Source organism: Cucurbita maxima, unplaced genomic scaffold (genome assembly GCF_002738345.1).
Source record: "Cucurbita maxima cultivar Rimu unplaced genomic scaffold, Cmax_1.0 Cma_Scf00033, whole genome shotgun sequence".
Taxonomy (NCBI): Eukaryota; Viridiplantae; Streptophyta; class Magnoliopsida; order Cucurbitales; family Cucurbitaceae; genus Cucurbita; species Cucurbita maxima.
Window position 1 is genome coordinate 2422270 of NW_019272049.1, and position 14482 is coordinate 2436751.

At 35.3% G+C, this 14482-nt stretch overlaps 1 protein-coding gene across 1 annotated transcript in view; it reads left to right on the forward strand.

Annotated features, from left to right (window-relative positions):
* LOC111467206 (DNA polymerase I, thermostable) overlaps positions 1-14482 on the forward strand; it is a 28338-nt gene that overhangs the window by 7302 nt on the left and 6554 nt on the right. The window contains exons 6-10 of the mRNA XM_023112032.1: positions 6408-6461; positions 10680-10807; positions 11323-11391; positions 11527-11612; positions 13669-13778. Coding sequence (XP_022967800.1) covers positions 6408-6461; positions 10680-10807; positions 11323-11391; positions 11527-11612; positions 13669-13778 — 447 coding nt within the window. The remainder of the gene's footprint in view (positions 1-6407; positions 6462-10679; positions 10808-11322; positions 11392-11526; positions 11613-13668; positions 13779-14482) is intronic.

Below are 14482 nucleotides of genomic sequence, written 5' to 3' on the forward strand. Positions count from 1 at the left end.
GGGGGGGGGGGGGGGGGGGGGGGAGAGGAATAGAGTCTTTAGAGAGTTCGAGAGACCTTGGAGAGGGATGTTTGGACCCTTATATGTGAGTTTTGATAGCTAAGCTGTTATGTAAATACCCGTTGGCTCTTATTTTACTTGATTTATTGAGAGGATATTTTGGAGATATATTAGTTAGAATATATCTATATTTTATTTATTTACAAGAATTAGTTAGATATATTATTTTTTTCTATTTTTAGGTATTAGTTAATAATTTGTATCTATTTAAACGTGGTAAACCTGAATGAAGATAATACACTTTTCCAGTTCTATTTTCTATTTCTATTTCTTAACATGGTATCAGAGCATCGATCGTAAATATCAAAATTTCCTTTATGGCGGGCTCAGCCAAATCCAGCTTTAAAATTTCGGATGTTGATTTAACACATCCTTATTATATGCATCACTCTGATCAGCCAGGATATTCACTTGTTCCAATCAAATTAAATGGAGCAAATTACCAATCTTGGAGTAAATCAGTTATGCATGCTCTTATTGCCAAGAAGAAAATTGGCTTCATTGATGGCACAATTGAGGAACCGCCCCAAGATGCAAATTCAACCGAATTCGAACTCTGGAATCAGTGCAACAGTATGATAATATCTTGGTTAACTCATTCTGTTGAAGCAGATATCCTAAAAGCATTATTCACGCCAAGACAGCTCATCAAGTGTGGGTTGATCTTCGCGATCAATTCTCACAAAAGAATGTTCCAGCAATTTTTCAAATACAAAACTCGATAGCAACGATGTCACAAGGAACCATGGCACTGTCAACATATTTCACCAAGCTCAAAGCACTCTGGGATGAACTGGAAGCGTACCGCACACCATTTACGTGTAATCAACGTCAAATACATATTGATCAACGCGAAGAAGACAAGTTGATGCAATTGCTCATGGGGCTCAACGAGTCTTATAAAACGGTGAGATCTAACATATTGATGATGTCTCCATTACCTAATGTGAGGCAAGCTTATTCATTACTTGTACAAGAAGAGATGCAGCGACAGGTAACTTCTGAACCTGCTGAGAATTTCTCGATTGCATCAGCAGTGCAGAAGAAAACAACATATTCAAAATTCGCCAAGGACAAATCATGTGAACACTGCAATAAAAGTGGTCATACAATCAATGAGTGTCGAATTCTTAAGTTTCATTGTAAGTTTTGTGATAAAAGGGGACATACAGAAGATCGGTGTCGACAGAAAAATAATTCTACAAGGACAAGACAAGTCAATCAACACAATCATCGTGGATACCGATCATCTGCAAATATGGCCGATGTTTCACAGTTGAATACAGGAGAACAGTCACCTAATTCCATTCCAAATTTTTCTTCTGAGCAATTACGACAGATAGCACAAGCCTTATCTGCAATCAATCAAAACCCTTCTGGTAATTCTGACAATCACATCAATGTTGCAGGTTTGTTTCCCATATCTACATTATCTGTTAACTCTGCGAGTTCTAATTCATGGATTCTCGATAGTGGAGCTACGGATCATATAGTATCAAAATCTTCTGTTATGACTGATCCAAAGGCTGCCATCATGTCTACAATAAATTTGCCTAATGGAGAGACAGCACGTGTGTCACATACTGACAATATTTCCCTTAGCCCTAACCTTAAGTTAAACAACGTTTTATGTGTGCCTTCATTCAATTTAAACCTAATGTCGATCAACAAACTTACCAATAACTTGAAATGTTATGTCACCTTCTATCCTGATTCTTGTGTTATGCAGGACTTGGCTACGGGGAAGATGATTGGCTCGGGTAAACAATTTGGAGGTCTCTATCATATTTCTTCATCTCCAATCAAATCTTCAGCTCATCAAGTATCTCAGTCATCTGATTTGTGGCATTTACGTCTAGGTCATTCTTCTTTTTCTCGTTTTAAATTTCTAGCTAATCAATTGCATCTTAATAATGCGAGTTATTCTCATAATTGTAGTATCTGCCCGTTAGCAAAACAAACTAGGTTGTCTTTCCCAAGAAGTTCAATAACAACCCATTCTGCCTTTGATCTGATACATTGTGATGTTTGGGGACCACATAAAATTCCTACCCATTCTGGTTTGCGTTTTTTTCTCACTATTGTTGATGATTTTACTCGATGTACTTGGGTTTTTCTAATGCAACATAAGTCAGAAGTACATCATTTGTTAATGAACTTTGTTAAATTTGTTCAAACTCAATTTCATACTACTATCAAGATAGTTCGATCAGACAATGGGACTGAGTTCCTATCTTTGCAACCATTCTTTACTTCTTGTGGTATTGAATTTCAGCGCACTTGTGTCTATACTCCACAACAAAATGGAGTCGTAGAACGTAAGCATCGCCATATCCTAAATGTAGCTAGGTCTCTTCTTTTTCAGTCACAGGTTCCACTTAATTTTTGGGGAGAGTGCGTTTTAACGGCTGTTTATCTTATAAATAGAACGCCATCACCAGTGTTATCTAACAAGACACCCTTTGAAGCACTCTACAAACGATCACCTACATTTCATCATCTTAAAGTTTTTGGTTGTAAATGTTATGCAACTATAGTACATCCTAAGCAAAAATTTGAACCTCGGGCAATTCCTTGTGTTTTCGTAGGATATCCTTGTGGTCATAAAGGTTACAAATTGTATGACATGCAATCTCACAAATTCTTTATCAGCCGTGATGTTAAATTTTGTGAAGATGATTTTCCTTTTTCATCAGCTTCACAAACTTCGACATTAGCTCCTTCGACTCCTGTTGTTCCACTTCATGATCCATCCTACTTAAGCACCCATTCTCCACCTTCCATTCCTCCTTCACCTCCTATCCCTTCACCTACTACTTCGTCGTCTCCTCCACCTTCTCCAGATTTGCCCACTGATTCCAATCCTATCCCGCCTGATACATCAGCTCCACTCCGACGTTCTACTCGCACTAAACAGCCTCCAGCTTGGCATAAGAATTATGAGATGTCTTCTGGAGCCAATCATTTAACCTCTAGCTCAAGTCCCGGCACTGGCACCAGGTATCCCCTTCATCATTACCTTTCATTCTCTCGTTTTTCTCCTACTCAACGTGCTTTTCTAGCTCTTATTACATCCCAGACAGAACCTAAAACCTATGACGAGGCAGTTGGCGACCCTTTATGGCAGCAGGCTATGAATGATGAAATTGCAGCTTTGGAACGTAATCATACATGGTCTCTCGTTCCTCTACCACCTGGTCATAAAGCTATTGGTTGTCGCTGGGTGTACAAAATTAAATACAACTCTGATGGTTCTGTTGAACGTTATAAAGCTCGACTTGTAGCAAAGGGATACACTCAGGTTGAAGGTATTGATTACACAGAAACATTTTCCCCTACAGCAAAACTTACTACACTTCATTGCTTACTCACTGTTGCTGCTGCTCGAAAATGGTTCACCCATCAGTTGGATGTTCAAAATGCCTTTCTCCATGGTAATCTAGACGAGGAAGTTTATATGTCTTTACCACCAGGTCTTCGCCGACAGGGGGAGAATACAGTATGTCGGCTCCATAAATCTCTTTATGGATTAAAATAGGCTTCTCGCAATTGGTTCTCCATATTTTCTACAACTATACAAAATGCAGGCTACACTCAGTCCAAAGCAGACTACTCTTTGTTTACCAAGAGTAAAGGTACTTCTTTCACTGCAGTTCTAATCTATGTTGATGATATTCTGTTGACAGACAATGATCTCAAAGAAATGCAATATCTCAAGACTAGTTTACTCCAGAAATTTCTTATCAAAGATTTAGGAAATTTGAAATATTTTCTAGGCATTGAATTTTCTCGGTCTAGAAAAGGAATTTTTATGTCTCAAAGGAAGTATGCTCTAGACATCCTTCAAGACACAGGCCTTACACGAGCACGTCCAGACAAATTTCCTATGGAGCAAAATCTGAAACTTTCTTTAACTGAAGGAGAGAAATTGAACGATCCAAGTAAATACAGACGGTTGATTGGCAGATTAATATATTTGACTGTCACTAGGCCTGACATAGCTTATTCAGTTCGTATGCTTAGCCAATTTATGCATGAACCAAGAAAACCACATTGGGAGGCAGCTCTTCGAGTTCTGAGGTACATCAAAGGCACTCCTGGTCAAGGACTCCTACTGCCATCTGAAAACAATTTAAGATTACAAGCATATTGCGATTCTGACTGGGGTGGTTGTCGAACTTCCAGACGGTCTATTTCTGGATTCTGCATTTTCCTTGGAAATTCAATTATTTCTTGGAAGTCTAAAAAGCAGACTAATGTGTCCAGATCATCAGCAGAAGCCGAGTATCGAGCTATGACAAATACTTGTTTAGAGTTAACTTGGTTAAGATACATTCTTCAAGACTTGAATGTTCCACTGTCCGAACCAGCATTATTATATTGTGATAATCAAGCAGCATTACATATAGCAGCCAATCCAGTTTTTCACGAACGTACGAAACACATTGAAATAGATTGTCATATAGTTCGAGAAAAGTTACAAGCTGGAATCATCAAACCATGTTATATTTCGACCAAAATGCAATTGGCAGATGTTTTTACTAAAGCTCTGGGAAGACAACAATTTGACCTTTTGAAGGACAAGTTGGGTGTGATCGACATACACTCTCCAACTTGAGGGGGAGTATTGAGAGGATATTTTGGAGATATATTAGTTAGAATATATCTGAGATATTTAGGGAGTTGTTAGTATAAATTTGATTAATCGTATATTTTATTTATTTACAAGATTTAGTTAGATATATTATTTTTTTCTATTTTTAGGTATTAGTTAATAATTTGTATCTATTTAAACGTGGTAAACCTGAATGAAGATAATACACTTTTCCAGTTCTATTTTCTATTTCTATTTCTTAACATGATTGGAGGCCATTTCTTTAGTTTGCCTCCATCTTTTGTGGGGGCCATTTTTATGGTGGCCTTTATTTTTGTATGTCGTCGTATTTTTTCTTCTTTATTTTTTCTCAAAGAAAGTTTGGTTGTTTATTAAAAAAGAAAACATACGAGAAAATGTTTGGAATATTATTAAGTGGACTTTAGAAGTATTATTAGGATAATACATATATTTTTTCTAAACAAGAAATATAACTTTTTATTGAATAAACGAAAGAGATTGAGGCTCAAGAAACATTTTTTTCATTGAACAGATGAAAAGAAACTTCCAAAACCTTAAATTTTAGATTGTAGTGCACGCTTATTTTGGAGTTGCACTACTAAGGCGGACTTTCATTGAGAAGAAAAGAAGAATACAGAAGTGTAAGCTAGTGAAGAGAATGCTAACTAAATACAGAACATTATAGAAATCCAATCCAAAGGGATACACTAAACTTAGTCAAGGCCTAAACTCTTTCAAAAACTCTCCACGCCCTAAAAACTCTTCTCTCTAGCCAATATTTCATAAGACTGCAAACAAATGGCCTAAAGGAGTATGAAATAGCACCTCCTTCTATCATAAAAAAACGTACTTTTAGGACTGATCAACTAAAATGAAGACTGCTTCAAAGTTTCCAACCCTTGGGTGGTGGATGATAATTGATAAGATCAAGATTGAGGATTCTTGTTGTAGAGGGGATGCAAGCATGAAGGCAATGATGTCAGTCTAACGTGTGATCTTGTAACTGCTCCACCACTTGGGAGGCTAAATAGGAGACTGGGTATTAAAATGGTGTGAAGTTAGTGTAGAGTGAGAATCTATTGGTGGATTTTCCTTTCTACTGATTGTAAATATTGATCGGAAATATTTATTATCCATATTTATGTATAATTCCTTCATATTTTTTTAGACGATCTCACTAAATATAAGAGGACCTTGTATTACCTTTACAAATATTGAAGAAATAAAATATTCTTTTCTCCATAAAAATCAGAACTTATTTATGTGAGAGTCAAGCTTTTGACCATCAAGAATTTTCTTTTTCATCCTTCATTCTTTAATTGTTACTCAATGCTGACAGAAATAAAATAGTACATGGAGGTGCCTTTAGTCATTTAAATTGTACTTTGGATGTTGGATAAAAATGATGTGACAGAATAAAAAAAGAGTTGAATAGTTCAGAAAGATGACTAAATTCCAACGCATTTTGATCAATAGACAAATTAGTTGGTAGTTATAAGTGATTTCTATTTAATTTCAAGGCTGGCCTTGTACATTTTGATGACATAGTAATGAGTACTTGGCGATTTTATACTTTCTGTAGTAAAGTTTCAATTGGTATCTGTCTATCAAAATGGGAGTTTCTTGGCATTTAGTGTCAATTCCCTTCCCAATTGTGGTGGGTAGCGTTGAGGAATTTCACAATTCCAAGAACAAACTAATCCTTTTGGTAAAAACAAACCTTTTCTTTCAGGACATGCATATGGTCATACTTGTTATTCATCCAATGAAAATTTCATGGCAAAAGGTATGTTCTTCTTCTTTGAACGATAGAGTTGATAGTGACTTTTTTTTTTTCTCTTTTAAAACAAGAGTAAAAAGATATTAACATGTTAAAATTAAGGAAATTAATATTTGTTGGTTACACATTTTAATCTAGACGACTTTTATTTGAATCCTATTCTAACTGAAGTATTTTGGTGTGTATAATGGCTTTTGTATGGGAGTAATCTAAGTTGTTTTTCGTTCATTCTTTGAAAACAAAAACTAGACTTTTTTTTTTCATTAATTTTTTTAAAGCTTCAATAAAATTGTCGAGTTTTGGCTTTTCTGAGAACTATTTATAGAGTTTATTTTGTTCACCCCTCATCATGTAATTTTGTGATCTTATATTATAACATTTTTTTAAAAAGGAAACTTGTAGTCTTGAGATTTCAAAAGTTTCTTTTTAGTATTGCTGAAGCGGTGCCTTCTTCTTATTGGGTTAAAAAAGACCAAGAAGTGGTGAGTTGAATTTCAACGAGCTAATTGTTGTTCCTAGCTTATTTGCTCACAACAGTTGGAAGGAAATTAAGCATACTTTGGAAGTTCATTTAAGGACTCTGTATTGATTAATCCCTTCATGGTTTAGAAGACATTACTAAATTTCAAGGGTGAAAACTCCTTCAAGGCTCTAGAGTCTGAAGGAAAATGGAGACCATAGTGATTTTCATTTGCTTATTGAAAAATGGTCTTGAGAAAAGAACAGTCATCTGAATTTTGTTGAAGGTTATGGTGGATGGATCTCCATCGAAAACTTGCCTCTAACCTGTTGGGATAATAGCATATTCGAAGCTACGACCATAACTTTGGTGGTCTTGAGAGTATTTATTCACAAAATCTTTATATGTTAGACTGCACAAAGGCTCATATAGAAGTCAAGAGGGATTTGTGTGGTTTTCTTCTAGCTATAATAGAATTCAAGGATAAAAAAGAGGGAATACGTTTCTTAGATTTGGTGATGTTACTGTCATAGATCCTCAAAATATCATCCATTAACGGAGCTCTCTTCTTGAAAGACTTCTCCAATTCTTTGGACTTGCACCGTTTACATTAAATCATGGAAGATGAAACATTGACATCGTTTACACACTCCTTCCTCCCTCTTTAGTCCCCAGCAAATTTCAATCTCTTATTGAAGCTTGTGGTCTTGAATTATAGAAAATTCCTCCAATATCTTAAAGATTAGTTTTTAATTAAGTTTCAAGAGAGCTCTTTTTGGTCTTTACTTTCTCTTTAAGTAGTTTGAGTTTTGGGGCTTTTGTTCTTAGTATCTTAGTTGGTTTGTTAGATCCTTTTTTGAGGACAATTTTTGCCAACCTTTTCTTATATTGGATCTTTTGGTTACTTGTTGTTGAGTTTTCTTTAGAGCTGAGCTTTGGTTTGATGGGTCCTTTTTGTTTCTGGGTTGTTCTCTTCGTTTGAATCTACTTTAAGATATTGTTTTGTTTTTCTGGTTCACCCTTTGAGATTTTGTATCCTTTGAACATTTTCATTTTCATTATATAAAATAAGTTGTTTCTGGTTAATAACAAAGAATACATAGAATTTTCGTCGATAATTAAAAATATATAGTAACTGCTCTTAGTTGATGAAAAGTTACTGTGTATCCTCAAAAGTTTGTATCTTTGAATTTTTTTTTTCTTTTCCACTAATCAACGAAAAGTTCATATCTAGTTAAAAAAATAAAATATTTCAGTCGAATAAAGTAAATAACTTTCATTGGAAAAACATATATTGCCCAACCAAAAAATACAAATACAACATACCCGATTAGCCAAAACCAAATGATGAATAAAGCCTATACGTAAACCATAAACAACCATTACATATTCTACCTAAACCTAACAACAACAGAATGCTTGGATACATCTCCAAGGTGCTTGAAAAAGGAAAAAATGAGCTATACAAAGATGCTAAACAACCATCAAAACTATAGAAATGAATTCCCTTTCCATATCGATTTCTATGAAACATGAGTTGTTGGAAAATAGCTTTTATCTTCACAGCTCCATAGACGCTTCAACACAAAGCCCAAAAGAAAAATCATCTTAAACTATCTGAATCAAGAAAGCCCATGCAAACAAAGGGAAAAGAACCCAAATTAGATGAAGGCAAGGGAAGGGTCGATATTGAATTCTAGTATTAAACCTCGATCTTCATACATGTGGTATGCCTTGCAAAAGCTAGTGTTAGAATGGGCATGGGTAGCACACTTGAAGATAGAGGGAGGCCAGGCGGGAGATGTGCAGGAAGTTGGAGTGAGTTGTCATGGACGTACTTTCTTGCCATTGAGCTTGCTTTGATGATAACTTCAATTAGTTGAAGCAATGGCATATCAAGCTATTGTTAGTCTTGACCACAATCTTGGCCCCTAGAGATATCGTCCTTCAGTCCCCTAGACAGTGGACCACAATTAACACCTCTTTCTCAAAAGTGACATACCTTTTCTCAGCGTCATTCAATTTTTGACATTCGTTTGTGATGAGATATGTCTTGAGGAGTATGCCACCAAAGACAAAATCTGATGGATCTCCTCTTCAAAAAAATTTGGCTAGGTTGGCAATCCTAAGCACCTTCTGTGAAAATCCATCGAAAGTGGCTTGATATTTTAGAATCCAACTCCAATTAGGGTTCTTCTTTAGCATCTCTGTCAAGGCCCCCCCCTGTTTTGAACATTCTTTAGTGAACAAGCAGTAGTAATTGATAATCTAGGAAAGAGTGCAGTTTTGTGATGCAAGTTAGCACCTTTCAGCCATGGATGAGTTCAATTTACCAATTTGCCCATATTCGATCGGGTGGTCCAGAAAGCTGATCACTCTTATGCAAAGGAACATTTCCCCCTTTCCTCATACAACTGATTTTTTCTCAACTTCTCAAAGATGAGTTATAGGTGAATATGACAATCTTCTATAGGCGAGCTATGGACACTATGTCTTTCAGTTAGACCAGCAAACTTCACAAGATACTCGTGAAACACTTGGTTCATTATGTGTATAAGGTGGCCGATGCATTTTTAAAGCCATAAGGAATGTAAAGAAACTCACAAGCCCCGTACTACATGAGACGCGTTGTCTTGCAATTAGTCTCCTTCACCATACGGATTTGGTAGTAATTTACTCTCATGTCCAGAGGTTCAAGAAATACTTTGCCCCATGATGTTGGTCTCATAAGTCATTGATGAACTTTTTTAGAGTATGGTGTTCTATGCATGGGCCAACACTTCCATTCTACTTCCTTTGGAAGAGGACTAGGGCTCCACTATGACCTTTTGTCGATTGGATGAACCGAACATTCAATAATTTATCGAGTTGTTTTTGAGTTCAACTAACTTAGGAAGGACTATGCAGTACATGTTCTTCGTGGGTAGTTTCTCCCCTGGCAACAACTCAATCTCATGATCTATTTGTCTATGTGGAGATGCAATCTTTGTTAGGCTATCAAGCATGCACCGTAATATTCTTCTAACACTTGTTGGCTTTCTTCAAGGAAAATCTTTAGAACTCTCATCTTTAATCACGAGAATGGCCGTGAATGTTTGTTTTTCATGAGCAAACCTTATGTTTTCTCAACTCAAATTTGAGTTGTTGGGTCTTCAGAGAGGATTCAATATTTAATGGTCTTCAAACATTATGTGTTTCTGATATGCCCATCAGGCCAAATTCTTATGGTTTAATGCTTACCAGGACATTGTTTCATATATCTAGTTGGAAAGAAAAAAATGGGGTTTTGAAGAGAAGTATACAGTTCGGTTGGATTGTTTTGAGCTCATCGAGATAGTCGATGGTATTCTGTCTAAATTCTTTCATGGTCATTCTTCTAGTGACATTGTAGTAATAATTGNAGAACTTATAGGATTCCAGAATTCTTGGGGTTTTTTTTTTTTTTTTTTTTTTTCCTTTTTGTATTTATTTTCTGCAATTTACATTTATGCTTTAATTTTTTTTTTTTTTGAGTTTACGCTTTGTAGTCTTTGAATTCTTGTACTCTCTTATAGCTTGAGAAGGTTTTGAAGGCTTTCAAATAAGAAAATACATTTAAGTAAGCTCTGTTTTTTTTTTTTTCATGGCACAACAAATTAAGTGGAGAATTTAGTTATTTTTTGTTATTTAAGAAACCATATTTACATTTAAATCTACTTGTATTAATGGTCTATTAGTTCAAACTAGTTATCAACTAAATTGCACTATCTTCTGTGTCTATGTAGGATCCACTTTTCGTCATACACGTTACCCTGCATACAAGAGTAACAGGCCACCTACACCTGATACCATAGTCCAGGGGCTCCAATACTTAAAGGCATCCATAAAGTCCATGTCCGTAAAGGTGATTGAGGTAATAAATTGTTGGAATTTCTACTATTTATGAATGTTTGAGTGTAATTATTGATCATCAAATATTTGATCTTTATTGTCTTAATTATTTTCCATATTCGTATTAGGTTTTTTCTATATTTGTAATAGGTCTCTCCTATACAAGGAAACGTAAATTCCACATCATACACAATTAAAATGTTTCTTAGTCCCTCAATTAAGATAAATAAATGAATTTTTCGTAGCTTTTTTAGTTAGCCTACCAGATTTTTAGAGAGAGAGGGATGAAGAGACTAGAGAGAAAAAATATATGTTTTTTTTAGATTACTTCCAGATTATTTGCTTTGCATATAAGGATGTAGTAGTTACATTCAGCTTTTTACTAGCAGCTCGATGAAATTTGTGTACTTCTTTCCTACAATATGTACAATCAATAACCTGTTCTAATCTTCTTCTAGAATTAGTCATGTCTTTTGTTTGTTTGATTATTTAGCCTGTTATTCTCTGGTGGTTGGCTTTAATTAGACTCAATGATAGGTACCTGGAGTGGAGGCTGATGATGTGATTGGCACATTGGCTTTGAGAAGTGTTGCTGCTGGGTGTAAGGTGACGCACTGAATAGATATTTCAGAATGACATAGGGGTCCTTTTTTAATTTATTTTGCATGCTTGCCAAGATTATGTTCTTTTATGGGGATATATTTAATCATCCACTACTTGATCTTATTGAGTGTCAAACAGGTTCGTGTTGTCTCCCCTGACAAAGACTTCTTCCAGATTATATCTCCTTCATTACGTCTTTTACGAATAGCTCCACGTGGGTTTGAGTAAGAACATATGGATTACTTGCTTACTCATTAAAAATGAATTCTCTAACTTAATAAAAGAAATAGTTTTTTCCTGATAAATTTGCAGTCATTTTCTCTATGGACTCTGAGGGTAGAATAGTTATATCTTATACTTTATGCCATTAATAATGTTCTCCTTATCGTAGCTGAGGGATTGGCATATGATTGTTGTCCAAAATAGAACACCTGCATATGAAATTTTTTTCTCCGTATTAAAGGACCACAATTAGGCATGCATTTTTTTATATCTGGCCTTTTTTGTTCAATATTTAGACTAGAAAACTAAAAAATATCTGTTTTTCTTTATTATTACTTTTTAATTTTTACTGGGAAGATGATCGATAATCTAATCCGTTCTTTTGAAATTTTATTATTGAACCTGCATAGGATCATAGAGTTTATTCTTGAAAAATGAGATGTAGGTGGGTTCCACGAGAGTCTGGGGAAGGAAATCCCTTCATGTGAGGGTTGAACAAGAGCAGTTTGTTTTTCGAACTAGTGAATTGGGAAAGGTGGAGATTGAGGAAATTTACAAAGAAAATATGTTAAATATTTCGTTGAACCTTAGGTTGTAATTGGGTTCAGTTACTTGGGTAAGGATCTATTTTTATGTTGGTGGGTTGCATCTGAAGCATTAATCTAGATTCAGCTGGTTTCAAACCCTGGGAAAATTGGTGTGTCATAGGTGGTGGAGTGTCCTTAGTGGACAAGGTCTTCGATTATCATCCACGAAAGAGAAGAAAGATAAGGTAGATACTGATTTTACCACGAATCTACAGTGCTCCAAATCAGGGGGACAATCGTTCTGCGAATTCTTCCTCCTATTCTGCATCTTCATTCACTTATTTGGTGAAGGAAGGAAGCAATGGATTGGAAGAATATATGGTTACTTAGAGGAGGAGATGTAGTTCTCTTTTGAGGCTCCTAAGTGTCCTGGTAGTATGGAGCATGCAGCTGATCCGTGGTTGATGTTCAAATAGGAACTTGGAAGGAAGTTCGAGGAAGTACTAAAAGTGATGCAATTTTGTGGCCACATGGCTTCTTATTTTTGGCGAGGATCATTGTCTTAGTTTGAAACTTTTAGAGTTAGAGTTCGGCGGGGGAGATCTTGTTTATTATATGGTGAGTCCAGGGGAGATCTTGTGTATTATATGGTGGTGAGTCCAGGGGAAATCTTGTGTATTATATGCTCTGATTCCAGGGGAGATCTTGTGTACTATATGGTGAGTCCGTTATCGTGGAACACTGAAACTATAGCTTAGGGTAGGTGAATGGTCTTCAATAGAGGTTGGGTGAAGGTTCTTGTGTGGAAGACTGGATGGATGGAGGATGTGATTAGCTTGGCACAGGGTGTAAGAGTAGGTGTATCTTCTTCATCTTTGGGCTTTCAACGAAGTTTTCTTGTTGATCTTTTCTCCTGGGCTATAGCATGGTGCTGCTTTGGAGCTTAGCAGGAGTGTTTTTTGCAGCTATGGCTCGTTAAGTTTCCAAGATCTTCTTCGACATTTTTGTTCTTCAATATTTTATATATTTCTTGGCACTTATATTTGGAGACATTTACTCCCTCTGTGGGTTTGATCCTAACATTTCACTATCTTTTCATCAATCAATGAAACTATATCTTTTCATCAATCAATGAAACTAAGTTTGTTTTTTGTTTTAAAAAAATTAAAAAAATGAAGATATATACAGAATTATTGAAAAAGAGAGTGCGTAGAGATGGGTGAATTTGATCCTAGCATTTCACTATCTTTTCATCAATCAATGAAAAAAAGTTTAAAAAATGAAAAGGAAGTTATATATAATTATTGAAAGAGAGATTACTTAGAGAGTGGTGAATGTTTAAAAAGATAAAGAAGAGACTCCGGGAGAAGGGATGCTTAGAGAGAGCGAGGATGTTTAAATCATATGGTTCAAATTTTTTTGGCTTTTTTTGTTTTTTTATTTTTTCAGTGTGGCTTCAATTTTTGGATTTGATTTTATGGTACCTTCTTTGAAACTTCGACATTTACTAAGCTTCTCTGCCCATTTCTAGGATGGTTTCTTTTGGGCTGGAGGATTTTGCCGAAAAATATGGAGTTCTGGAACCTTCTCAGTTCGTTGATGTGATGTCTTTAGTTGGTGACAAATCTGATAATATTCCAGGTGATTTATGAATCTCTGTCTAAAAACCACCATAACTTTGTTTTGTACCAATTACAACGCAATTGCAACTTTGATGATTTGTGAGTGTCTTGGCGCCACACTTGGTGTTCATTGAACTCGTTTGGACTTGACTTTGAACTGAAGTACTTTTCCATGCTTCAGGTCTAATCCACGGGACAAAAATTACTCTAGGGGCAAAAATATCATTGTAACCGAATGTAATATTGTTACCAACATAAACATGCTGAATTTGGAAATTTTAGCAGAAGAAACTAAGGTCCTGTTTCCTTATTAATGAGTGTTTTTCTTTTTGCTGTTATTTATTAGGAATTTTCTTGAATCAAAATTAAAACATATCATACTAATTCCTAGAAGCTGTCCGAAAGGGGAATAGAATCAAAATATAATATTGTATAATTTTGAACTAACTTGCTACAACAAAATTTATTTATTTATTTTTATTTTTTTATATTTTAATAAGAGACAACTTCATTGATGATTGAAATTTACAAAAGGAATATAATATCATGATGTTTACAAAAAAACCTTCCCAATTTGTAATGAGGGTGACTAGTAAAAATATTAGAACTTTAACCAAGATATAGCTTGGTAACAACATTGTTGTGTGTAGGTCTTTGTCATTTCTATAAATATTCTTTGATTTCTTTCTTTCCCTAGATTCTAAAAGAAAGTCATGATGAGGT